At 49.9% G+C, this 10,650-nt stretch overlaps 1 protein-coding gene across 1 annotated transcript; it reads right to left on the reverse strand.

Moving 5' to 3' along the window:
- Positions 1–5,164: 5,164 nt before the first annotated feature.
- LOC133751956 (basic salivary proline-rich protein 3-like) lies at positions 5,165–5,986 on the reverse strand. Its single transcript, XM_062182212.1, has one exon. The coding sequence runs from the start codon at positions 5,984–5,986 to the stop codon at positions 5,165–5,167; it is 822 nt and encodes a 273-aa protein (XP_062038196.1).
- Positions 5,987–10,650: the final 4,664 nt, after the last annotated feature.

Here is a 10,650-nt window from a genome sequence, read left to right on the forward strand (position 1 = left end):
GTAATGAAGGCTGTCTCAGAATCTTTGGAATAAAACAGATAAGTTGTTGTGTAAGGTGGGAGGGAATTGAGATCAGATCAGGTAAGGGCAAAGAGTGGCTGGGAGGAGGGATTGAGAAGAATCATGAAGAAGGCATCCTTCAGGTCCAAAACAGGGGAAAAAGAATTTGTGGAGGGTATTTGGGAGAGGATGATATAGGACTTCAGAATGACTGGATAGAAAAGAAGAGATGTACCTGAGGCCTTGTACCAGGTGGAAGGAGCCAACCAATTTTCTGACAGGAAGTCTGAGTGTTGTGAGGTGAGTGAGTAGGAACAAGGATGCAACCTTGAAGGAGGTGGTTTATAATCGTCTTACGCCTCTATGGCCTCTGGAGTTAAAAGATACTGGAGAACAATAATAGCTTTTATGGAATCCTTTAGGGAGATGCAAATAGGAGTATGGTGGATGGCGATTACAGGGTAGGATGTATCCCATACTACAGGGTTGACTAAAGGAGAAATGGAAGGGAGAGAAGGGGCCTGGGGTAGAGAGGTGGGGGGAGGAAGATCCCTGATATGGAGGACAAACGTATGGGCTTTGTCTCCAGTTGGAATGGAGACAGATGGTCCCAACTGGTGGAGGAGGTCTGTACCCAAAAGGGGGTGGGGCAATTGGGGAGGACAAGAAAGGATTGTAGGAGGGTAATATCTCCAAAGGATCAATACAAAGGAGGAGTTTTGTCCAGTGTTTCAGTGTTGCCCTTCATGCCAACAACATACAGAGGAAGGAGGGAGTGGGCCACAATATTCATTTAAAAGGTAAGCTAGTCCCAGTATCCACCAAGAAAGAGATCCACTTGCCAGACACTGTCCCTGTCACCCTTGAATCCATGGAATTGTTTGTGATGGGGGCTATCAAACCTGGGCCTCCTCGTTCTGTGAAGTTTTCTAGGGATGAGATGTCCTGTGCTGGCGTATGCAGAGCAGAGGGCTGTCCCAGATGGGAAGTATGTCCCCTCTTGGGCCAGTCCATCTTCCACCATTCCCACCGTCCACAGCAGGGACATGATGTAGTGAGACACCTCAGGGTGGGGCAGACCTTGGCCCACTACCCAGTATTGACACATTGAAAACAGGCTCCCGGAGGCCTGGGATTTGGCTTGTGGTTAGACTTGTTAGTGGTTTGGTGGATTAGAGAGGCAAGCACCTGATACTTTAATTTTGTATTTTTCTCTTTTTGAATCTTTAGCTCCTCATCCCTATTGTTAAAGATGTGAAAAGCTGCATCAATGAGGTCTTTTTAGGGAATGTATGGATTGTTCTTCAGCTTTTGGAGTTTGCACCAGATATCTGGGGCCAGTTGGGATATAAATTGGAGATGTAAAAACAACTGTCATACTCTTGTCTTGAAATTTATAGAAGGCGTTGGACCTTCTGGTAAATGTCTTCATAAGTTGGTATTTAAAAGTTAAAATTGCTTGCTAAGTTTTCATTTGATATTAACTTATTGATGGTAGGTGATCTGGGAAGGCTGACTTGTTCCCTCATTTCTCTTTTCTCTTCAAGATGGGAAACTGACTCTATTCTGAAGGACTCTCTATTAGGGTGTGTGGTTTGATCTTTAGATCTTATAAAAGGGGTGGCTAACAATCTTTCTGTACTACTAGCATAGCCAAATGAGAGCTTAAATTATGATTTCACAGCTAGGTTTACTTTGCCAGGGGCTCAGTAAACAGGCAAAACCTCCCTTTTCAAACCAAATGAAGGTAAAGGAAGTTTTAAAGTGAGAACATAGCTTTCCTCATGGGCATTGTCTACCTCACAGAAAAACCACTATCAGAACATGCCTGTGAGCACAGACTTCTGCTTAGGCCACCAAAGATTAGGAATGGGACTGAGCACTCCCTTTACTTGCATCCTCTCGAAGGTTTCCTCTGGTCTACTTTACCAGCAGGGAAGAGAAGCAAGGTAGGCAGTAGTAGCAATGTAAAGATAGGGTCAGGCTAATTAATGGCTGCTTTACACAGTGATCAAACCCAACAGGCCAATCAACCACAAATGGTATTGGTTTTCTATGTGGAAAGCCAGGGCTTAGGAGGGATACAAAAGTCAGCTTTTTAAGAGCCCTGGCAGCTCTGCCAGCCAAGAGTTGGTCACTGGAAATGGAACTTCCCTGGAGTCGAAGGACTCCCAGGTCAAAGCCACAGATCTTGTTGGCTGCAAGCTTAAAAGCCCTTCACTCAGGCCAGCTTCCAAAGTAACCACTGCTGTTGAGGGGATGGCCAAGTAGGGTCAGTAACAATGCAGGCAGAACTGTAAATTTCTTTTTAGAGATGCCACCTTCCTCCTGTTCAGGCCAGCTCTCCTCCCAGGCCAGCTAGGTGATGAAGTCAACAGGGTGCCTTCCCTAAGGAAGTTCACACCTCCCTTATGATGTCTCTTCCAGGACCCCATGTGAAGAGATAGGTCTGGACCTCATATCTGGCCAGGACTTAGCTCACCTGATTGTTATCAGGTCCCTCCTGTCAGTTTCTATTTGCTGCTCAATGGGAAAACTTGCTTGTGGCTTAGCACCTTTTTTAGGTCCCCTAACAATGACTCTGTCCATTGTTTTAGACCCTGTGAGGTTTTTTGTTTGTTTGTTTGTTTGTTTTGACAGTGAGAAAGAGAGACAGAGAAAGGTCTTCCTTTTTGCCGTTGGTTCACCCTCCAATGGCCGTTGCGGCCGGCACATCTCACTGATCTGAAGCCAGGAGCCAGGTGCTTCTCCTGGTTTCCCATGCGGGTGCAGGGCCCAAGGACTTGGGCCATCCTCCACTGCCTTCCCGGGCCATAGCAGAGAGCTGGCCTGGAAGAGGGGCAACCAGGATAGAATCCGTCACCCCAACCGGGACTAGAACCCGGTGTGCTGGCGCTGCAAGGCGGAGGATTAGCCTGTTGAGCCATGGCGCCGGCCGACCCTGTGAGTTTAAACTGCTTGTTAGATTTGTTTTCTCCAGACTTGAAACAGTGAACTACTGGATGGCCATGCACATGAAACCTCAGATGGAAGCAGTTTCTGCAAGCTGCCGCTGCCATCCCTCCTCTGCTGAGAAGCCACCTCCTGCTGGAACCCTGTCTTGACTGCCATTTCCAGTGACACCCCTTTTCAGCATGCAGTAGCCAGAGCAGTCATGAACCACTCTCCCTAACAGAAGTTAGGGTCCATTCTTCTGAGGGAGTGGATTGAGAGGAGTCAGATGGGGTAATAGGCAGTCAGCGTGGTCCCAGTGGAAATTAAGGGTGCAAAATCTTTAGCAAGGTCAAAAGTACCTGCCTGCCCACTCCTTGAAAGCTTTCTTTTTTTTTTTTTTTTATTTATTTATTTTTTTTTATTTTTGACAGGCAGAGTGGACAGTGAGAGAGAGAGAGAGACAGAGAGAAAGGTCTTCCTTTGCCGTTGGTTCACCCTCTAATGGCCGCCGCGGTAGCGCGCTGCGGCCGGCGCACCGCGCTGTTCCGATGGCAGGAGCCAGGTGCTTATCCTGGTCTCCCATGGGGTGCAGAGCCCAAACACTTGGGCCATCCTCCACTGCACTCCCTGGCCACAGCAGAGAGCTGGCCTGGAAGAGGGTCAACCGGGACAGGATCAGTGCCCCGACCGGGACTAGAACCCAGTGTGCCGGCGCCGCAAGGCGGAGGATTAGCCTGTTGAGCCACGGCGCCGGCCTCCTTGAAAGCTTTCTATCTTTTTGTATTCTTTTTAAGATTTATTTATTTACTTGAAGGCCGGCGCCGTGGCTCAACAGGCTAATCCTCCGCCTTGCAGCGCCAGCACACCGGGTTCTAGTCCCAGTTGGGGCGCTGGATTCTATCCCGGTTGCCCCTCTTCCAGGCCAGCTCTCTGCTATAGCCTGGGAAGGCAGTGGAGGATAGCCCAAGTGCTTGGGCCCTGTACCCGCATGGGAGACCAGGAGAAGCACCTGGCTCCTGGCTTCGGATCAGTGAGATGCGCCGGCCACAGCAGCCATTGGAGGGTGAACCAACAGCAAAAAGGAAGACCTTTCTCTCTGTCTCTCTCTCTCACTATCCACTCTGCCTATAAAAAAAAAAATTATTTATTTACTTGAAAGAGTTATACAGAAAGAGAAGGAGAGGCAGAGAGAGACAGAGGTCTCCATCCACAGGTTCACTCCCCAGATGGTCGCAACGGCTGGAGCTGCGCCAATCTGAAGCCAGGAGCCAGGAGCTTCTTCTAGGTCTCCCATGCGGGTACCAGGGCCCAAGCACTTGAGCCATCTTTTACTGCTTTCCGAGGCCATAGCAGAGAGCTAGACCGGGACTCGAGCCAGCACCCACGTGAGATGCCGGTACTGCAGGTGGTGGCTTTCCCTGCTACGCCACAGCGCCGGCCCCAAAAGAATCGAAAGGGAGTGGCAATTCCTTCTGAGCTCCCAATTTACTGTAAAACAAATTAGGTGTCCCACCCTTCTGATGGCTCTTTTTATTTTATCAAGAGCAAGCCAGACAGGATAAAAGATTACAAATCAGGTCTTTTGATGAATCTTGTCCCCACCGTGTAACTGAAAGTCTTTTTTTCTTCTCCCAAATTGTACTTAAAAACCCCAGTACCATGGGCCTCTTCGGGTTTTGCCTCTCTTGGAGCCCCCATCCATGCCACTCTGGCTGGATGTCTTTGACTCTAATAAATCTTGCTTTTAAATCTCACACAAGCAGAAAACTTTCCTCTGGAATTAGGATCCATGTTGGTATATTTTACCATCGCCTCTGGAAGATGGGGCATAAAAAGAGCAGGGTTTTCTTCAGCCCCTGGGTGATTTCCCGAAGCTTGTCATAGTTGACTTGCTTATGGCTATTTTTATCTATAGCCATCAACAGCTAGGAAAGCATGTGGTCTCATGCCCGTATCCCTGGGTCTCCGGGTTGGTAGATCCAGTCTGGTGTGGGGGTGGCCCTAGGGTTGGCCTGAGCAGCCTCTGGGTGTCTAGGGCCTGGTGTTGTAACTCATGAGTGTGCTGCTTAACAGCATGCCAAACGTGCTCCCATTCATCCGGAGTTAAAATGGAAGGCAGAGCGAGATAGCGATCGTGCCACGTTACACTGCAGCACTGTGTCAGGCAAAGACATGTTTACAATATTTGGAGGGGTTATCGAAGAATAAACCTCAGTGCTCTTCAGTTTGACTAAGGTCCAATAAGGAGAAAGGGACATGGACCCTGACTGGACCTTCCACCCCGGGGGAGAACCGGCTGGGGTTGTAGGCCTGGGACATGGACCCTGACTGGACCTTCCACCCCGGGGGAGAACCGGCTGGGGTTGTAGGCCTGGGACATGGACCCTGACTGGACCTTCCACCCCAGGGGGAGAACCGGCTGGGGTTGTAGGCCTGGGACATGGACCCTGACTGGACCTTCCACCCCGGGGGAGAACCGGCTGGGGTTGTAGGCCTGGGACATGGACCCTGACTGGACCTTCCACCCCGGGGGAGAACCGGCTGGGGTTGTAGGCCTGGGACATGGACCCTGACTGGACCTTCCACCCCGGGGGAGAACCGGCTGGGGTTGTAGGCCTGGGACATGGACCCTGACTGGACCTTCCACCCCGGGGGAGAACCGGCTGGGGTTGTAGGCCTGGGACATGGACCCTGACTGGACCTTCCACCCCGGGGGAGAACCGGCTGGGGTTGTAGGCCTGGGACATGGACCCTGACTGGACCTTCCACCCCGGGGGAGAACCGGCTGGGGTTGTAGGCCTGGGACACGGACCCTGACTGGACCTTCCACCCCGGGGGAGAACCGGCTGGGGTTGTAGGCCTGGGACATGGACCCTGACTGGACCTTCCACCCCGGGGGAGAACCGGCTGGGGTTGTAGGCCTGGGACATGGACCCTGACTGGACCTTCCACCCCGGGGGAGAACCGGCTGGGGTTGTAGGCCTGGGACACGGACCCTGACTGGACCTTCCACCCCGGGGGAGAACCGGCTGGGGTTGTAGGCCTGGGACATGGACCCTGACTGGACCTTCCACCCCGGGGGAGAACCGGCTGGGGTTGTAGGCCTGGGACATGGACCCTGACTGGACCTTCCACCCCGGGGGAGAACCGGCTGGGGTTGTAGGCCTCAGGAGCAGATTAAAGGAGAAGGAAGGGGATCAGGTAGGAAGCCAGGTGGTACACTGGGGGAAGGGTTGAGAGGTGGGAGGGTAATCAGCCAGGTCAGGACTGGAAAGAGGGTGTGAGGAAGAAGGGAATGGTAGGGCAGAGGGCTTGATGGAGGGCTTCTCCTCCATGAGGAGAACTTGAAATGAGGAATAAGAGCTTCGGAGGGAGGGGTGACCTCAGAGGAGAAAAAAGGCCTGAACTTAAGGGACCATTCTCCATTTCTCCATGTAAAGTTGTCAAGGTTGTAAAGAATTTGGAAATTGAAAGTACCTAATTTTGGTCACTGAATCAATAATTTCTATTGGGGCCAAGATATAGCACAGAAGAAAATTTATCATTTTGGTTTTATCTCCCCTTTCAGGCCCAAGGCTGGCAGGATTTTTAGGAGACAGGCCAGGGGTGAGTGGGGAGAAGTTCAAGAAATTTTGGAACCCATGGAACAGGCAAAATAAGGCGAGTTTGGGACCCAGCTCCAGGATGTCCCCTGGAAAGGAGTTAGCCACAACCAGAATCTTCTCACAGGATAGAAGAGAGGATCCCAACGTTCAGGCCGGGCTTCCCTAGTCCAGGATGTGTGGGATAAGTTCTCCCATATCAGACCCTCTGAGGGAGAAAAAGGAAACAGCTGATTATGGTCTGCCCCAGGCACCTTGGGGAGATGGAGGCCAACTTCTTACCAGTCCATGGGTTGGAAATCAAGTCCGATGTGACACACATGTGGTGGAGAGATCTGGCAAGGGGATTCTGACTGGAGTTCATGTAAGAGTGGAAAGATGAGAAGGTAAGGGTGGATTTAAATGGGTCAGTTGCAGGGGAAAGGGCAGAATTAGAAAAGGGACAGAGGGTGAGAGACTTGGTGGGAGTTCAGTCGTGCTGGGTAGGGGATGGCTGGGGGTTGCCCCCAGAAATGAAGGGCACTGCGAAATCCATATGATCAAGGTCAACTTGTGGTCCTTACCCCCAGTTTGCCATACAAAGGAAGGAAAATCAAGAGAGAGAGAGTCCTGGTTATCATGTAGAAGGTATCAGAGCTCTTGACACAGGCAGGTTTTGTAGATGGGAGAACTTTTCCCCAACAGCCTGTTGGACTCCAAGGCATCAAATGAGAAGGGACCAATCTCTCAAACTCCTTCCTGGGTTTCAGCGCCACCTGTTAGAGTACAGAAGTGAAGACAAGAAGAGGCAGCAAATGAACTCAACAGCCAGAACAGATTTATTCACAGACGAACCTGGGAGGGACCTCCTACCAGTGAAGGTATAGAGCACGGGAGCACAGTTCTCATATAAACTAGCGGTTTATATAGTCAGAGTGCTTTCAGTTTTGGTGGGCAGGCAATAGGCAGACCTGAGCTGGTTTGCATGGACTTTTTGGTGGGCACAAGTTCTGGGGCTTTGGGCAGGGTTGTGTTAATTGCTGACTCATAAAATAGTGGTACAGCTATAAGGTGGTGGTATTCCTGCTCAATATCCATCAGGTGAGCCTCCAGAACTACTAAGACTAGAGTTCCCACTGAACTAGCTGAATTTACTCCAACCCAGCTTGATCCTTCTTCCCACTTCCAAAACACCATGCAAATGTTTAATCTTCTTCAGCTGAGAGGCCACAGGTGCTACTCAGGACCTCCTTTGGGAGGAATAGTGTATCCAATACATAAGGAAAACCCCAGCAGAATTGCAGAGTCCCCTAGGAAGGATGTGGCCTATTCAACCAGCACAAGGAATTGGATCCTTCTCCAGAGTTCCCTAAGGAGGGCAATCCTTCTTCAACACAGCTCTGCCTTCAGAGGTATCTGAGAAGGTAAAATGATAACCAGAGCCCAAAAAGCTATAGATCCATCTTCAGAGCCTTCTTTTTTTTTTTTTTTTTTTTTTTTTTTTTTTTTTTTTGGACAGAGAGACAGAGACAGAGACAGAGACAGAGACAGAGAAAGGTCTTCCTTCCATTGGTTCACCCCCCAAATGGCCGGCACTGCGCCGATCTGAAGCCAGGAGCCAGGTGCTTCCTCCTGGTCTCCCATGCAGGTACAGGAGCCCAAACACTTGGGCCATCCTCCATTGCCCTCTCAGGCCACAGCAGAGAGCTGGACTGGAAGAGGAGCAACCGGGAATAGAACCCAGCGCCCATATAGGATGCTGCCGCCGCAAGCGAAAGATTAACCAAGCGAGCCACGGCACCGGCCCCCTTCAGAGCCTTCTAAGGCATTAGAATTTTCTCCTGCTCAGCACATGTTCCCATCTCAGCCTGCTGAATTTTTGGAGAAGTAAAAACTCATTATTGTTTCAGGAAATCCCAACCCAACCTCCAGAACTCCTTAGGTAATGCAGCCCACCCTGACCCAGAATGTAAGCACATCTCTGGCTCCAGGAATCCCTAAGGTGTAACCATCTCCAACCCAGCAAGAGGCCACAGTTCAGCCTCTAGAACCACATAATATGGTGGAATCTTCTTCAATCTCAAAAGACTTTGTCCGGGCCGGCGCTGTGGTGCAGCGGGTTAAGGCCCTGGCCTGAAGCGCCAGCATCCCATATGGGCACTGGTTCTAGTCCTGGCTGCTCCTCTTCTAATTCAGCTCTCTACTATGGCCTGGGATGGCAGTGGAGGATGGCCCAAGTCCTTGAGTCCCTGCACCCATGTGGAGACCACGTAGAAGAAGCTCCTGACTCCTGGCTTTGGATTGGTGCAGCTCCAGCCATAGCAGCCATGCGGAAAATGAACCAGCAGATGGAAGACTTCTCTCTGTCTCTACCTCTCTCTATAATTCTGTCAAATAAAATGAATCTTTAAAAAAAAAAAAAAAAAAACAAAACTTTGTTCAAGTTCAGATCCCCACAGAACTCCTGAGAAAGGAGAGCCATCTCTAGTGCAGCAAGAGGTCCCAGATCAAACTCCAGAGCCCACTAAAAAGTTGTACATCAAGCCCCAGTATGTCAGGAGGTGACAGTTCCAATACTATATCAGCTCAAACTTAGTTGCCAGAGTTACCTAGCATCACATTCCAAGCGTTGGGCCTGTGGCCTACCATAACTCCTCCTCCTGTGCACCCTGAGGGAATACTGCTATATCCACTCCAGGTTTAGGTACATCATCCAAATCTGATCGAAGTCACGGGTCTACCTTTGGACCTAGAACTTTTCATGACTCCACAAGCTGCTATAGGGGGTGTACTTGCAACAGTGATGAAGGACACAAAAATTCAGCTTCCAGAGCCACCCGAGGAGGTTGAAGTTCAACTCTACTGTGTCAGGAGTTGATGGTTCTAAACCCAGGTCAGGATCAATCTCACATCATTATGTATCACATTTCAGCCTCTGGACTTGGAGCTTGTTATCACTCCCAAACCCATTATAGAGGCTGAACATACTGCACACTTGCAGAAGATTCCAGTTCCCACAAAATACTCTGACATTCTTGTCAAAAGCTTGGTCCCTGTCCCTAGTGCCAAATCAAAATAAAAAGGACAGGGTTTGGGGGTGAAGGAAAGGGAACATTCTGTCAGTAAATGAGAGGGTGGCAGATTTCCAGTTCTAAGGGGCTGCCACTGTTGCAGGAAAGTGTTTGGGGTCTTATTAAGAAGCTACAAGGGGGGCCGGCACTGTGGCTTAGTGGGTGAAGCTGCCACCTGCAGTGCCGGCAACCCATGTGGGCACTGGTTCAAGTCCCAGCTACTCCACTTTCAATCCAGTTCTCTGCCCTAGCCTGGGAAAACAATAGAGGATGGCCTGAGTCCTTGGGCCCCTGTGCCCATGTGGGGAGGCCCAGAAGAAGTTTCTGGTTCCTGGCTGTTTGGGGAGTGAACCAGAAGATGGAAGACTTCTCTCTGCCTCTGTCTCTGCCTCTCTGTAACTTTCTGCCTTTCAAATAAATAAATCTTTAAAAAATAAATAAATAAAAAGGAAGCCGCAGGGAAGAGAATACTGGTCGGGTGAAGTCACAAAGGGGCTTGTAGGCCTCTGGTGTCACACGTCAGTGCTTATTTCCTCATGGTGGTCCCTGAGGTCAACAGGAGATGAGATTAAATCTAACTTGACCAGGTCCTGCTCTGCAAAAGAAATTGAGATAAGGAACAAGGAAATTTGTGCCTTAGGTTTTGGATAAGCAGGAAGCCAGCAGTCCAGCCCTGAAGCATCAGCTTCCTGGCTTTACATTTCAGTCATCAAAATGGCTTGCTTGTGTTATTTATACCTGATTACAAAGTGGAACTTCCACATCCACACCAGTTTTGGACTTAACATCCAAATCTGACTGCAGTCCATTCAACATTTGGACCTACAACTAACCATGACTCCAGAACCCAGTAAAGAGGATGAAACTTCTTGAACCCAGTATGAGATGTCAATCCAGCATTATCTACTTACTGAATCAGGTGTAGGTCAGCCATCTGCGTCATGAGTAAATGCTCCTTGTCCAAATAAGGATGCTCTCACACTTGCCCAGTGGCATAGTTAGATCTGTACATACGGAGCTTACAGTAACCTGACGGCTACAGATCTGTCCTCATTCCCAGTTAA

Source organism: Lepus europaeus, chromosome 2, assembly GCF_033115175.1.
Source record: "Lepus europaeus isolate LE1 chromosome 2, mLepTim1.pri, whole genome shotgun sequence".
NCBI classification, from domain to species: Eukaryota; Metazoa; Chordata; class Mammalia; order Lagomorpha; family Leporidae; genus Lepus; species Lepus europaeus.

What these genes read in the sequence shown, in the direction of transcription:
- LOC133751956 (XM_062182212.1), bottom strand. Translation starts at nt 5,986, where the DNA reads ATGTCCCAGGCCTACAACCCCAGCCGGTTCTCCCCCGGGGTGGAAGGT.